The sequence below is a fragment of the Cryptotermes secundus genome, unplaced genomic scaffold (assembly GCF_002891405.2).
Source record: "Cryptotermes secundus unplaced genomic scaffold, Csec_1.0 scaffold280, whole genome shotgun sequence".
NCBI classification, from domain to species: domain Eukaryota; kingdom Metazoa; phylum Arthropoda; class Insecta; order Blattodea; family Kalotermitidae; genus Cryptotermes; species Cryptotermes secundus.
In genome coordinates this window covers 759,447-775,753 of record NW_019720566.1, presented here as the reverse complement: position 1 = coordinate 775,753, position 16,307 = coordinate 759,447, and the positions used below count along the sequence as shown (strand labels likewise).

Genomic DNA, 16,307 nt, shown 5'->3' with positions numbered 1-16,307 from the left:
TCCTGATAGATAGAAAGGATGATTACTGACTAAAAAGACTCAATTTCATAGCAGTGCCTTTTATAATGGTGACCTAGACAAATAGAAGTTGTTATGACAAATAATTACCCCATGTAATGTTACTTTACAAAAGAAACTGCAAATGCTTCCTTAGTTGACACCAATCTTGCAATGGAAAGAATAACGGGTGTATTTTTGATTGGTTAGAACAATCAAAACTTAATTCATAGATAATATATATGTTTTCTAGCGATAATGATACAATAATTTTCTAGAAGCACAGCCTACACATGTGAAAACTCAAACACCAGTACTGAATTCTGCATTAGAATAAAATGAAATAACACAATTTTTGCTTAATTATTTTCCTTGTTATCAATTTCTCTTGTTTGCAGCCATATATGTTAATTTGTCAGAACTGTATTTTCTTCACACTGAATAAAGGTCAGCTAGTCCACATCACTCAGCTTACAGCATAAACAAGTCTCCATATACACTGTCTTTTCAGCATCATCATCCTTCGTAGTATTATGCCTCATTGGCCACATATGAGTGTTAAAGAACAAAATCTTACACCTTCCTTTAGATTTTTCTAAGCATTGTCCATTAGGTAGATATTTGGTAATCTTTGGGGGATCCTATCAGAGCTCATTCTTTCAATGATTATTAAAGTGTTTTCAATAACCATTCCAATTGACGATCCAGTCCTTTTTATGAAGTGAATGAGAGAATCATGTGGTTACGTCATGAAATAGAGTGGAACTCCCACCTAATATTCCTCAGTTAAAAATTATCCCTCATATAATGTTAAATTTCAGTGGTCCCAAATCACTAATTCCAGTGATGAATCACCTAATTTTAGAATTTCCTCAGTTTATTGTTTTGATCCACTATTCCACAAAGAAATATTAAGTGGGGCTTTCACTGTAGTTATATGTTGGTACTGGAGGAAGTGCTGGTACATCCACAGCATGCCTAGAAACTTGAAAGGTAGCATCCATAGGAATAATAAGTCACCTATGTTGTGAACAGTTTCTGACTGTACCCCAAGCTTAAGGGAAGCCACTGCTTTGTATCACTTACAACTACTTCTGTTTATAGCTGTCACTGCATTTTAAAATTTTATCAACATATGCACAAACTACTATCTAACATGGAAGGACAACCATGAAGACTTTTGAAATGCTTAGATCTGCATTTTGAGAATAACCTCTTAGCTCCACTGGAACATTTTATTGATTTATGCGATTTAAAAAACCAGAATGTTAATCTAAGATGGTCCATATTCAGGCTGTCCATTGTCATTGCACACTGACAAAACAGTGTGCTCACAGCAATTGTTCAGTCAGATGCCATATTTGTATGTTCTGGAACATATGAACATGAACATGGATATAGATGTTGCGTTGCAACATTTCTGTGGCTCATATAGTGCACACTGAAAGAATGGAAATAATCACGGAAAGATGAAATAAAGACTGTCACTGTTACAACTTTATAAAAAATTGTATCCCCATTTCATCTCAAGGTTAATCCCACACATAAACGAAGTTATTGTTGATCATCATTGTGGGTGTGGCATAACAAAACTACTACTGATCAGAGATTTTGTATCTGTCAGATACTGGAAAAGAATAGGAGTACAATAAGACAAAGCATCTGCTATTTACAGACATTATAAAATTGTATAGCTCTGTATGAAGAGAAATGTTCTATAATATTATTACTGAATTTGACACACATGAGCAGGCATAGCACAGTCATTATAGCTACTGGCTACAGGCTGGATGGCAAAGGGCTCGGAGTTTGAATCTAAGTAGTGGGAAGATTTTTCTCCTCTCCTCTCCACATCATCAAGCCCAGTCCTCGGGCCCATCCAGCCTACTATCCAGTGGGTACCAGGGGCTCTCTCCCCAGGGGTAAAGCAGTCAAGGCATGAAGCTGACCACTCACATTAAACTAGTGCCGAGGTCAAGAATACATGGATTTATATATCCACTCCCCATATGTTTTCATGGCTTATTTCTTAATTAAGCACACGGACAGCTTTACCTTTTACCTGAATTTTACACATCCATGATTCTAGCTTAATGAAAATGCATTTAAGCAGATCTTATAGGTTATGAAGTCCAGATAGATAAACATTTCCTTTTCAGAAACTGTCTGCAACAGCTTATTTATCACCACTGTTCTTCAGTTTTTCCATAGAATACACCATTTTGAATGTAAAATCTAGAACAACTGTAACTGAATGGGACACATCAGCTTCTGGTATTCTCTTATGATCTTACCTTAACTGTGTGAAGACATAAATACCAAACACAAAAAATCTAAAAATGCAAATTAAGAGCTGATGTTGAAGTAAAACAAAATGAACTGTATGCTCATTATAATGCAGGATGAAACCATAGTGTGAAGATAGCTAATAAATTCCTTGAAAATATAGGAAATCTGTAAGTAATACAGATTGAAAGTAAATTCAGAGCAGATTAAATCTGGGGAATGCTTCCTGTGATGCAGTTCAGACTCATCAGTCTCCCTGTCTCCTATCTAAAAATGTACAGATTATAATAAAGAGAACTGCAGTTTTGTCTGATTTTGGTGTGAAAGTTAGTCTGTCACTGTAAAGGAGGATCATAGATTGAGGAAATTTGAGAACAAGGTATTGGAGAGAATGCTTGGATATAGGAGAGGGAGGAGAAAACTACATAATGAGAACTGTCACAGTTTGTACCATTCAGTTAATATTTAGGTAAAATGAAGGAAGATAAATGTGTCTGACATGCAGCATGTAGCATGCATAGGGGAGGTGACAAATACATAAAAACTTCAGTCAGTGTTTGTCAAGGTATGGTCTAAGGGCTCTTGTAATTAACCTTCACAGATCATAAAAGTTTGGTATCTTGACTATTTGGGCAACTATTTGCTCTTCAGGGAATGTGCCTCATTGAGTAAAATTGTCCCTGTCCTGAAGGGTGACCATATGTCCAGGTTTTAGTATCTTGTCCAGGGTTCCCAGCTGGTTGATTATGAATTGAAGGAATGTCCCAGGTTTCAACTTTCAGTCATACTTTATACATGTAAGAAAACTTTCCATGAGGGAGACATGTGTTCTGAAACAGCCTGTTATCTACTCAGAATTTCATTGTATGTTGCTTTCAGTGAGAACAGAAACAAATGAAACATGTGGGCCAAAAGTCATTACTGGTACTACTTAATTCTGGCAGAGGAGTACTGTGCCATGTGATCCCAGCTGGGGTAAATTTGGTCTAGATTTTCAGTGCAAGTGTGTTGTTTTGTGAAGTGTTTGCTGAAAAAGAAGAGTGGTGGTTAAAGTGTCAAAACAAATGTGTTTTAGTGAAAGAATTTCCACTTCATTACTTGTGTGTATAATATTCAACATTTATCACTTCTGGAGATTACAGAAATATCAGTAACTATCTTAAGGCAAAGAAACACAAAGCTGTTATTCAAGCAGCATTTTGAATTATGAAATCACTTTATTTTCCAGATTTCCATTTGTGAAAATGAACTTACATGGTGGCAACAGATGGAACGTTCATAGCCTGCCCTCCCTTTCTAATGCCTGCTCAGTGAAACTAATATTGAATATATTTGATCAAATCATGTATATTGCCACATAATATGCATGACTATTTGTAGGGTTTGAATTGGTGAATGGATCTTTTGGCCACTTATACACAAAACTTGTAAGTATATGTAATTACAATGCCACCGCTAATCTCCACAATTCACAAATCACCACAGCACCCACTAAGTCTTTTTCCAGCCTGCTGTGTCTTCACCAGACATTCTCTGGCAATGGCTTCTCACAGTGGAGATTCTTCAGTTTCATGTGCTCAAGTCCTCTCTTCATGGCTTCCCATGCAGAACTGACTTGGTAACCCCAATTGTCTTCAAAGTAACTACTTGGCATGGGCCACATAGAAGAACCCTGTTTCCAACAGTACCTCTATTGTGGATCGATTCGTTGCTGCAGAAACGGGTTTACTGAGCTGCTGCATATTCACCTATCTCATGGTAGTCACATAGTAACAGCTGTACATGCTACAGTGTGCATGAAGAATAAGTAAAGCTGTTGCAACAGATGTACTGGGGCCACCAGCCAGTGAAGAATTTTCTAAGGACTTGTCAGAAGCTACTCTTATTACTGTTAGTGCTGATGCATCAAACAATGCATCGGTTCTGTTCTGTTCATGAGAACATACATACTAATGGGATAAAACAGCAGTGATAATACAACCACACAATATTCATGTGGCTAAACAAAGCAACACAAAAAACATTGATTGACACATGAAAGTAGTCCATGAAAAGATGAAGAGTGATGTTTTGAAGCAAATGTATTTTTAATGAGTGAATGACAAAGATGGAATAACACTGGAATATTTTAACTTAAGAACTAATTCAGTGTAGCAATTTCAACAAGCGAACAGTTGCCTGAGGATGACCAAATATGGCCAAAACATGTAGCAGTTCAATGTTGATTTTAATTTTAATATTATTTTAAAGTATGGAGTAATTGTAAACGTAGTCGCATTGAAGACGGAAGTGAGTATGTAAAATGATGCATCAAGGCAACAGGAAGCTGAAATACACTATTAGTTATATTTATTTTCAGTGGTGTGTGCTGTTAATTTTTGTTGTTGCATGAATTTCAGAAAATATGATAGATCATTTTGCATTTGGTTAAAGATAAACCACTTTACTATTAAAATCACTAGTCTACCGCTGCTCCTCCTCCTCCTCCTCCTCCTCCTACTACTACTACTACTACTACTACTACTACTACTACTACTACTGCTACTACTACTACCACTACTACTACTACTAATCTTGCTTCTACCACTGCTGCTGCTGCTACTGTCACCACCACCATGATCTCTTCTTATTCTTCTACTTTTCTTCCTCCTCCACCTGTAAATCATTTCCACTTCTGCAGTATGGTTTGCTCTCACTAACTAAAATACTTCTAAAAAATAGTTCATCCTCATCCATCATCACAAATAAAAGCTGTTGATACTACATATGTAAAACCAAATTCCATGGTTTACAAAACTGACTACAAATGGAAAATTGCAGATACCTGAAATCTAAAATTGACAGAACTACAGTGGGCAAGGAATTGCTATGCATGACTGAAATGTGTGTTGTCATCTTACAGTTTGGAGCTACAGATTTGTATGAAATCATTCAGGCAGCATATTCATAGTTAGACTACAAGATTTGCAGCACAGTTTTCTGAATTCTGGGATAACACAGTAGTGTCCCAGGAGGTTCGTCAGACTACAGTAAGGAGATGCATCACGGCGACATGGCTTTGATTTGTAGCACAGAGGGTCATGTTTGCTGAATATCCCAACACAAGGACGTTGTTCATCAGGAGGTGATGGACCACACTCAAAGAATGGTTCCCCACGAGGAGCAGGACATCGGAATTCTCGTGTCTCTAATCCATGGCCACAGCTAGCAGAGCACTATGAAACATAAACATGTGCTATATTGTCACATGTATGAGTGACTATAGATAGGGTTTGGAGTGCACTTGGATTTATTGAAGACTTAAAATCGTAACTACAAGTAACTATAGCACTATTGCGAATTCACACACACACTGCAGTTCGCTACTGCATGTACTAAGTCTTCTCAGTCAGCAGGGTCTTCATCGGTGGATGTTCCCCTGCTCTCCAGCTCACGTCCCTGCAGACTGGTGAGCATCTCACACCAATCTCCTACTCTACTAACTGCCATGTAAGTCACATTGCAACTGACAGTCAGTCATTACCAAATATTTATTACTGTTCGACAGTTATGGTCTTGTTTTTGGGAGGCACCCTCTTTGACGAGAGGATGGGCCTGTCTTTTGTATATGCTGCTAGTCCTTGCCAGCACAGTCTCTCTTGGGTCCGAGTCTCTTGGGACTTGCGACCATATTTTACTGCCTCAGATTTGAGATTTCTTTTTTGTCGCCTCCCATGACTCGCAGGGTCACGGTGAAGGTATTTGACCCTTCCTCCACATGGGTATAACTGCTATCAGAGTTAGAGTTACTTTACGACTGGCGGTTTACCACCACTCAGTTCGTCTTAGCTTCAGGCCCCTTGGGGCCCATGACCAGAGATTTTTTTTTTCCAAGTGAACTTCTGCAGTAGTAGGCCTTATGTAACATACAGTTTTGGTCCCAATCATATTTATGATTATTATATTTTTTCTTAAAAAAAGGTAACATAATTGAGACAATAATGTTTATTATTGCATGCTCTTTCATCTTCATCAGCCCCATCCTGGTGAACTTGTCATGAGTATTACAAAACAGAATGTCTACACCCCGTGAGTGTTATCCCTGAGCATCTTCCTCTGATTGGTAATTTAAAGTTCTTCAGGATCCTAGCAGATCTTTTTCTATAGAGTCCCATTATCATATACATTAAGATGATTATTTTATCATTATAAAACATTAAGAGATTATTTGTGTGCTAAGATTATTTGGACTTAGAAGACAGGAATTTGGAGGAGGCTGGAGAAAACTGCATACTGAGGATTTTCATATCATGTACACTTAATCTAACACTGTCAGGGAGCTCAGATTAGGGAAGACGAGATGATTGAGGCATGGGGCAGCTATGGAAGAATCAAGAAATGCATGTAAAATTTTAGTTTAACTACATAAAAGGAGACAATTTGGGATACTTGGGCATAGATGAGAGGATAATATAAAATAGGGTTTAAAGAAACATGGCTCCAGTTATGGTCCAGTTAACATAATAATGAACCTTCAGCTTCTGTAAAATGTGGGAAATTTCTTGACTGGCTGTGATGTTAGCTTCTCAGAAAGAATGTTGCTCTATGGAGTGAATCATATGTTCTACCGGAAGCCTACGTGCCTTTCACAGAATGAATATAAATTTAAGGCTTGCTCATCTCATACCTGTGACCAGTTGCCACTAATCCAGTGTGCAGGGCATGGCACTCGATTGCAAGGTCTTGTGGTTTCTGGTTTGACTCCCACCCGGCATCGCTTTGGGTCCACCATGTGTTTCCATGGTGGCTCATTATTGTCAGTGTGATTGTGGACACAAAACACTTCACGCTCCTGCATGCCACGAGAGCCACAGGTGGAGGTGCACTGTTCCCAGTCTGCAGACACCCACATGAAGTCACAGCTTTAGAATGAAACACACATAACTCTTAGTGAGAATATGACTATTTCATTTACTCGTATGGATATAGTGGCACAAGATTGTCAGTTCCGGAGCTAGAGAAATAATTTTGAAGATTTACTTTAACTTCATTTCATGTGCTACATGCAAATCTTACAGTTGCTTTTAAATGGGATTAAAACAAAGTTGTGTAACTTCCTAAGCCTCTCAGTTGTTATGTCACTGCAGAGATTAATTTGTGAAGGAAGAGATAGGGAGTTATTATGGATTGTGAAGTGTGCACTGCTCTGCCTACTACAAATGTATTACCTCACATTTTCATTGAAGTACTAATACCTCAGTTAGGATAAGTAGTTAGTACTGATTGAGATCAAACCCAGTACCTCCCAAACACGAAACAGACATGTATCACTACAGTGATCTGTGAGGCCAATCAGTGGGCGCTGTGCCGAGTGGACCCAGTTGGACTCCACCCTCCACTAAGTGAATTAAAAAATTATTGGTGATCTGTGGGTTATCCTTCTGAGATAAGCAGAGCTTTTTACTGTTATGATTTAATAAGGGCATCTGATTCCAAGCTGTTATGGTCTTTGGATTGACTGTCACTTGTTATCACTATGAATGCAAAAATAATTAATGTACTTTTTACTTTCAGAGAGTGTCTAGCATCTATGCAGAGGAAAATTTCACACCTGATGAGGTTGCAGCGCTCCATCCTTGCAGGGGGCTTAGCCACTAGAGAGCAGTGTCTCCGGGGCACAAGACGCCCCGTATCAGTATCCCTACAGGCCACAGTCTTGAAGCGTCGGCCTCCCCCACAACTCTTGGAACATGGACCCCAGCCGCCCACCTGCCAAGCATAGCGTGAGCCCACCCCGAACAGAGCCTGGTGCAGTGTGTAGATGCTTTGGGCTGCTACTGTCACACCTGCCTCCAGGGCAGCAGGCTCTGCAGACACCTTCAGTGCAGTAATCAGAGTTCATGGTGTATACTTCAACTGACTTATTGACAAACTCACTCACTCACTCACTCACATACTGACTCGCAGGCTGAGTCACTGAATGAATAATAATTGAATGACTGACCCAATAATTACAAATTTATTTATGTCTCCGGTATCCCTACAGCTGACAAAGTGGTTAATTGACTGGCTGATTGACTCCACAGTACTGAATCTACCTTCAACAGCTATGTTTCTGAACCTGAAGATTCATCATGGTCATCAGGCAATCCAATTACTGGGCCATATCCTGAGCCAGCTCCATTGAAGTCACATTTTCACAGTTACTTCTTTAAGACCTGTTTCATTGTTGTTTTCCCATCTATGCTTAGGTCTACAAGTAGCTTTCCCTTGGTGTATTTAGGTCAATGCTAATCATATAATTTTCTCCATTTGTGCTCAGCGTTCTAAATTTAACCATCTAATGAATGGTGAAGAGTGTAAATTCTAAGTATGAAGATTTGAGGTTTCCATGGCAGTGAAGATTCATATTGTGGTCCTCTTAATTTTAACACTATATAGTCTGGCATGTGGACACTAACGTTTTGGAGAACATATTGCCTTCATTTTCCACCCTGAAGATGGAGGCAGTGTGTTTCTTTGAAACTTTGGTTCCCATCTGCCAAACTACATGATGTCAAAATCCAGATGACAACAATATGAGTATGCTGCTCCTTATATTTTGATTCATAATACTCACAGACACAACAAGTTCTGCTAGCAGGGGGCCCCTAGCTGACAGCTTCTCACGGTTCCCCCTCCTCTCATAATGGAACCTTGCCCCCTCAACAACCACAGAAGCAATGGTGTCTTGCTCTTTTATGGAGGGGACTGTCCACACAGTGACTGTACCATATATGGGTACTGGACCTGCTGTTTTCAACCTCAAGTCATTGGGTGAAGCCAGGCTATATTGTCGGCTGCGTCTGTCTCGGATTACCAGTTTTGTATCCCCCTGAGGATCTGTATTCACGTCTATCCACACATTACGAGCCAGGCGAGGGAAAACCGCAACCCGCGTCATTGCTGCGGACATCAAGAATTTCACTATTGTGATCTACAACTTTCTGCACTTACTTGTGTACAGTGTGAAAGGCCATTTCAAGAGCTTTCATGTGACAGTAGAATTAAACATTCTGTACACAGCAGTTTCTGATCTACAATATTTTTAATAACTTCTGGCACATGTAGGAGGATGTAATTTGTGCCAAGTTTAGATTCCTGTCTCTTATACTATTGTGAGAATGAAACAGCAAGAAGTGACAGAAATACATACAAAGTTTTGTATAAAATCTTTATATGATGTATTGGAAAGCACAAACAGAGGAATTATGGTCTCCTTCAATGTTAGGGAAATTGTTTCAGACTTGATGCTGATCATTGCCACTGATCTCAGAAGTGAATTCAGTAATAAAATCAATTTATTTACTTATGATTAATCATCTGAAGCACTGTCAGAGTGTTCATGTTAACCGTTTTAGCCCACCTAATGAAATACAGAGTGTTATTTTGTGATTCAGTGGTAATCAGATAATGTATCTTCTGCCATCTCCAGCCAGTCCATCACAGGCATTGTCAGCCACTTCCTCCAGGCATACACTAGTGATGACACAACTAGAAGAGATGCATATATTGTAGCCTTGAGTTGGGAAGATGGAGTGCATTACATTTCAGGTTATCATGTTAGCCAAATGAAGACTGTTAACATGCTTCAGCTGCTTGCATGTTCGCAGAGTGTAGTGTTGCATGACTAACAATTTTGAAAAAATCACACTAGGCCGTTATTCTGAAGCTTTATCTGTCCATGTCTGATATACCGCAAACAATGGACAATGTACAACATAATTGTGGTGTAATATTGTGTGTCTTCAAGGTTGAATACCATCAGCACAAACATCCTCTATTAGAACCTAACCTGAGTTGATTCACATTTGTACACTTAGTTCCTAGTATCCATTTTTTTATGTTTCTTTTGTGATTTGTCTAGTGCCTCCAGTTATGTGATGATATTTCTGTCCCACCCACAGAGAAAATTTGCTTGGAATCCATTTCTGAGATTGGGACACACCCGGGACAACAGAATGTCTCAGACATCTGTGATTCCATCTGAAGAATGGAAATATTTGTAGACATCAGATGATCATTACTTTTGGTCTCCATAAAGTTGTCCTCATGTTCATGGGAATACGGGTTAACAGAGGAGGTCTACAGCTTAACATGGGGTTCAAATGATGGTAGGAGGGTGTTCTTGTCATTTCCAAATTTCATTTTTGGTAGAGGTGAAGATTTCAATCTGCAAGCAGAAAAATCCCATTCCTTGCTACACATTCTTTTTAAGATTCAAACTTTTGGATCAGCATAAGATTTAAGATCAGAATGGGTCTTGTGTAAACTGTTTTAACCTAAATTAACATTTTAATGAGAAGCCTTTTGAAGAACTCACATCTACGCAGTTTCCGGTGAAAAGTGTGGGTGATGTTATGACACTTAGAGTTGTCACCCCCACACACACCGCAGGAATCCTCCTGCACCGTTGAATCTAGCACTCCGTCACATCCCAGTACGTGGCAGTGACCCTGGGGACAGGAATAACTGACTGACTGATTGATTGATATGGATAAGTGAATATATCACTCACTAACTGACTAACTACAAGTCCAGTTCACAATTTTGTTTCATGTTTTCCCATGATTACATTTTATCCCACATATTTTCTGATTTTGCAAGTTACTATTTTCTGATCTAAATTGTTCCGTTATTTCATGTCACCTCTATTTGTGCTATATTTCTGATACTTCCCTTTTTATCAACATGTACATAATATTTCCATGGGCAGTTGTTCAGAAGCTAATGCTGACATGGTATAAATATTGTGATGACATGCCTGGATACAGATACTCTTGTCATAGTTGTCATAGGAGCAGGGTGTACCATCCAGCAGGTTCTCTCCTGACATGAACACTTCACCTGTCTCCTGGCTGACACATGTAAGTTGGCATTTCATGGAACCTGTCACAGGAACACAATAGTAATTCCACTTTAAAGACTGAAGATGTAGAGTGAGCTTCTAGAATATTTGGATGTCAGGAAGGATAATTACCAGGAGAATGAATAAAATGGCTTAACAGAGATCTTCATAATTTTACATTCTATCTAGTATTGTTAGGAAAAGAAAGTGAAGAAGTATGAGACTGACTGGGCATGTAGCATGTATGGAAAATCATGTACAGTTTGGTTGCAGAATCTCTTGAGGAACCAAGACACAGGAGTATATACTCATATTAAGATGGTCTTACAGAATGGCCTGTGACTATACTACCTGGATCTAACTGAGCTGGTGATAGGTAACAATGGCGAGACTCTGTAATACAGTAACAAATATTTGTACAGAAGAACGCTGATTATCCGAATTGTCAATCACCACAAGCATGGAATGTGTATGCTAAACCAATGTCATTGTTGGACTTGTTCAAATAAATTGTTTGAAAATGTTAACTTATAATGTACATTTATTAATATTTCATGTTTCACTTGTACTAAGAACTGTTTGGTTCTTGTTATTATAATAGTGCAGTACATTTTGGCAATGTTATAATAGTCTTTTCCATGGATAAGAATTTAATCCAATTATCCAAATTTTCGTTTATCTGAATCACCTTTGTCAGTAACTAATTTGGATAATCGGCGTTATACTGTTAAATATGAGGTGTTTTATTTTTTGTTAACAGCCTAATTACTGTAACATACTGAGAATTAGAGATACCCCACTTAACTATTTCTCAGCCTGCATATAAGGGATTATTTTATTGTGTGGTGTAATCCAGGCTCTTATTTATATCACGTAATATTACGCCGATTGACCAATTGGAAATAAATCTACCCCTTTCTTAAATTTCGGCGCTGGTTGGAGGTATTGTAATGAATTTCATGCTCCAGCCGCTTTCATCTCCGGGGAAAAAGTATGGATGGCACCTAATGCCATTCCGGGCACAGTTGTGTGGCAGGAAATTTTTCGGCGGGCTTTACAGGTGTAGACTGCCATCCTGCGGTCTGCAGCCCATCACATCACGAATGAGCTACTCCAGTAACCACAGATACTCGTACGTTCAGCTAAGCGATAACGCAGCTCATTTGTATTACGAAGAAATCTGGTACAATTTTGCCACTAGAGCTCGCTGCTGTTACAGCATGAGCTTTAGAGGGGAGATGGTTAGCGCTATCACCGCAGTGCTACATTGTCATGTTAAAGGACATTTTTCCAAACAACTACAGACTCTACATTCCTGAAATTCAGTACAAAGGTATTTATGGGATTTCTGAATCTATTGAAATTTTACAGAGTAATATACTTGTAAAGAGACTCTATAGTTTTTCTTCTAAAAGATCAATTTCTCCAACATTTGCAATACAGAAATATTTAATACCATCATAAATTTATGTGTCAGATATGCCAAAGAAAGTATCTTCACAAATATCAGCATAATTATTAAGATAAATGTCACATATCTATACGGTTCATTAGCACGTATGTGAATACTATAGGACTGAACGAAGCTCTGTACATACTGGGGTCTGCCTCGTGTGCGAGCCACGTATTGTTAATTCTGTGTCCCAGTCCCCCAATGGGGACAATATAGGGGAGCCGGGCACATTGTTGCGCTCTGAAATCCCTCATGGGCTCAGGGCAGGGCACCTGTCCACAGATGCGGAACTCCTCACTCTTCCCAAGGCAGTCCTCACCTCCATAGGCAGGCCTGGAAGGCAACGTAGAATCCAAATATACATTATTATGTATGCATAATTACAGTAGCCTATCAATGGACCTTATCTCGAACTGGTCTATACAGTTGATATTCTAACATCTAATTTCTTCACACTTCTACTTCTTAGTAGCTTCATTTACAAAGGTTTTCAAACCAAAATGTTAGGTTTATTTTGATCGTACATGACGCATACCCATCACATCTCATGGTCTACTTGCTTACAAGTTGTCATGCTTTCCAATTCCATCTTGTCTGCCTACACGACCTCTCATATAAATGCAGAAGTGCCTTCTCTTTTTAGTGATCTTGGATTCTTTCTCAGGGGGCTCGCGGTAGCTTAGCTGGTTGATGCACTATGCTACATGCCGGAAGGTCGCGGGCTCGATTCCAGATTTTTCAATTGACCTAATCCTTCCAGCCGCACTATGGCCCCAGGGTCGAGTCAGCCTCTAACAGAAAAGACTACCAGGAATCTTCCTGGGGGTAAAGGGCGGCCGACGCATAAGGCTGACAACCTGACTGCCATCTGTGAGCCGACTGTCTAGAAAATGTGAGCCTCATTGTCTAACAACCTTATGGGCCTCCATGGCTTGTTGCGGGGATAGCTTTAGCATTTTTTACTCTTTCTCAACTTAACGCGCATTTATCTATCATTACAAGCTTCCCTTCTGTTTGCCGATCAGTAAATGCCATATTCTCTTCCAAATTTGGCCTCAGTGGCCCCCGCCTAAGTATTCTGACATGTTCTTACCAAATAAACATCCCCCCCCCACATCTTTTTCTGTCAGGTCCTTTAGATGGAATATGGTGTGTGAAGGATTAAGAAGAAGTCGTGACGATTGATAAGATACATTCTTCATTTTCTATGCTTTATAAAGGTTTTTGTCGCGGACTCTTAAGTTTTACTGCATAATTTATTGCACAGTTTATTTATGCTCTGTGCCTCTATTTTAACTTTTGTTGAGTATTTTAAACACTTTTATTTTAATGATACACCTAAGACAGGAATGTTTAACCTGCATGACGGGTTTACAAATTATGTCACCATGTTACAATAACTAGTTATGACCACACTAATGTACGCCCCAGTTACCCATAGAGATTGTTCAGTTAGTGGTTAGGATGAGGGCCCATTCATTATATGTAATCTTGATGGTTAAAGAGGTGTTTCATGTGAAAGAAAGGTTAGGACTTTCCAGGCACTGGTGAGAAACTATCTCCAGAAAAATAATTTGCAACCTAATCTCTTGTACTCCAGAGGCTCTTATTCCGTTATTTTTTCTTTTGAAAGGGTGGGGGACCAAGTTTAATAGCACTTCACTCAAATCCAACCCAAAGGATATGGGTGAAGTGAAATTGAACTTATGGAGCTGAGCCCTTCTTGAGAACCCACCAATTGTGCAGCCACTCAAGAATTTTCCAGCCTTTTGTTGAACCCAAAGGTTCATTACTGTGTTCACAAGAGCCCTCCATTGGTCCCTATCCTGAGCCAGATCAATCCAATCCATGCCATACCATCCTATATCTCTAGGATACATTTTAATATTGTCCACCCACCTACACCATGGTCTTCCTACTAGTCTCTTTCCTTCTGGCTTTCCTACCAATATCCTATATGCATTCCTCGCCTCCCCCATTCGTGCTTCATGCCCTGCCAACCTCATCCTCCTTGACTAGTGATATTGAACACAGTTAAAAAATATAAATAGGTTGAGGGGGGGAACCTCTGCAGCACAAAGATCTAGTTGTAAAAGTATTTATTGCTATTCTAGCGAACAAAGCATTGGGCGGGGGGGGGGCACTCAAAATAGTTGCTATGTTAGCATACCTTCTCACCGATTGCGCTCTCGGCCCTGTCGTCCATTTTAAATTTAGTTAATATAGGATGCGTAGAGATGGCAGCAGCATTTCACCGTGGTGTCATAGCGGTCATGTACCCACCAATAACATGGGAGTTTCATGTGGCCGGCCTAGTGTATACGCATGAAGAGTTATATTAAGTTAAATTGGTTATTGGTTGCTTGGACTTGCATTTCTTTTAATTTCATTTGTTAAAATGGTATACACTGCAAGATTGTGAAATCAGTTTTCATACTGTGTGTTATAATCAGTGAATCTGCAAGATTTCCCAGTATAACGTGAATTAAACTCGATGCAACATAAAACATGTGGACCGAGTACCGACACGTTTGTCGTGCAAGGTTAAATTCCTTCGATTTGTATATACAAGTAAATCCGACTAAACACCAGGATGCCTAGAACCTGCAGAATCTAAGTATACCTATCTAAATAAAACTGCCCATAAATTTAACCGTTTTAAGCATGCAAAAAATTTTCATTCTGCCCACAAAGTGAATTTAGCTATTTCATATGATGCTCACAGTACATGATGATTGTTTCCCTAAACAGCATTAACCGGCTGGTCTTTGTAGCGGAGACGGTAATGTTTCCTTTGAGGTATGAACTAAATTCTTTTATTTTATGCATATGAATCTTACTCTTTAAATTGTTAAAATGTAATTAAATTCAATGATCAGTAATCCATAAAATCAATAACAATCTTGTGTATTTTAAAATTAAGGGTTCACGAACTGCACGAGTACATGAACTTCGATACTTGGTTATTTGTATTTTAGGAATAAACTGAATACTGCTTTTAAGCCAAACGTAATCTATCGCGCTTGTTATTAGAACCAAATTAGGAGAAAATTTGTGACTAGTTATCGATGATTGGACCGAGGCACTCTCTAACTCTGACATAAGGAAAAGAAGAGAGGTGACCGAGTTTCTATGTCAGTTACAGTTAAATGAAATGGGTCAGTCATGTGCAGTAGCACATGTTATAATATATAAATCTCTTCATTTCCTACATCAGTATATTGAACAGGACGGAATATTGAATCTCCTCAAAGAGCCAAACCTGGTAGTGTAATGCAGCGTTACTATTAAAGGAGCCACGGGGATATTGCAGAAAAACTGAAAACTTTCGAAAACTTGTTGCGAGTAAACTAAACAGGACACAGTTTACACAGTGTGTCCAGGTTCTGTTATGACTGTGTTCATTAAAAATACAAGACGGGAATTATTTTCAAAATGTCACTCATTTTATTCAAAATAGTCTCCTTCTGAATCAATACATAGCTAGAATCGATTGAAAAGTTTTCGAAAACAGTCACTGTACTCCTTTTGTGGAATCGCATTTAAAACTGCGGTAGATTCCCTTTGGATGTCCTGGATGGTGTCGTGACGGTCTCCTTTCATCGCCAACTTAACTTTTGGGAACAATCAGAAATCTGCTGGAGCCAAATCTGGCGAATACGGAGGATGATCAAGGACTGTTATCCCTCTTCCGGTCAAAAAAAA

The 16,307-nt window shown here is 39.0% G+C and overlaps 3 protein-coding genes across 5 annotated transcripts in view; 2 read left to right on the top strand and 1 right to left on the bottom strand.

Annotated features, from left to right (window-relative positions):
- LOC111868667 overlaps window positions 1-7,920 on the top strand; it is a 331,386-nt gene extending 323,466 nt beyond the window's left edge. The window contains exon 29 of the mRNA XM_033753177.1: window positions 7,837-7,920. The gene's annotated coding sequence lies outside the window, so the exon portion shown is untranslated. The remainder of the gene's footprint in view (window positions 1-7,836) is intronic.
- The window catches only part of LOC111868680 (A disintegrin and metalloproteinase with thrombospondin motifs 3), a 37,363-nt gene continuing 25,902 nt past the window's right edge, over window positions 4,847-16,307 (bottom strand). For both annotated transcript variants that reach the window (XM_023859564.2, XM_023859573.2), the window contains exons 9-15: window positions 12,748-12,935; window positions 11,066-11,190; window positions 10,625-10,757; window positions 8,882-9,207; window positions 7,874-8,139; window positions 6,950-7,184; window positions 4,847-5,498 (exon numbers count right to left, since the gene is read on the bottom strand). In XM_023859564.2, the coding sequence (XP_023715332.1) occupies window positions 5,211-5,498; window positions 6,950-7,184; window positions 7,874-8,139; window positions 8,882-9,207; window positions 10,625-10,757; window positions 11,066-11,190; window positions 12,748-12,935 (1,561 nt within the window). In that variant the 3' untranslated portion in view covers window positions 4,847-5,210. The remainder of the gene's footprint in view (window positions 5,499-6,949; window positions 7,185-7,873; window positions 8,140-8,881; window positions 9,208-10,624; window positions 10,758-11,065; window positions 11,191-12,747; window positions 12,936-16,307) is intronic.
- LOC111868691 overlaps window positions 14,915-16,307 on the top strand; it is a 264,586-nt gene continuing 263,193 nt past the window's right edge. Inside the window, exon 1 of one of the 2 annotated variants that reach the window (XM_033753203.1) lies at window positions 14,915-15,145. The gene's annotated coding sequence lies outside the window, so the exon portion shown is untranslated. Of the gene's footprint in view, window positions 15,220-16,307 lie in introns of both variants that reach the window. The other variant, XM_023859580.2, reaches the window with a different exon arrangement.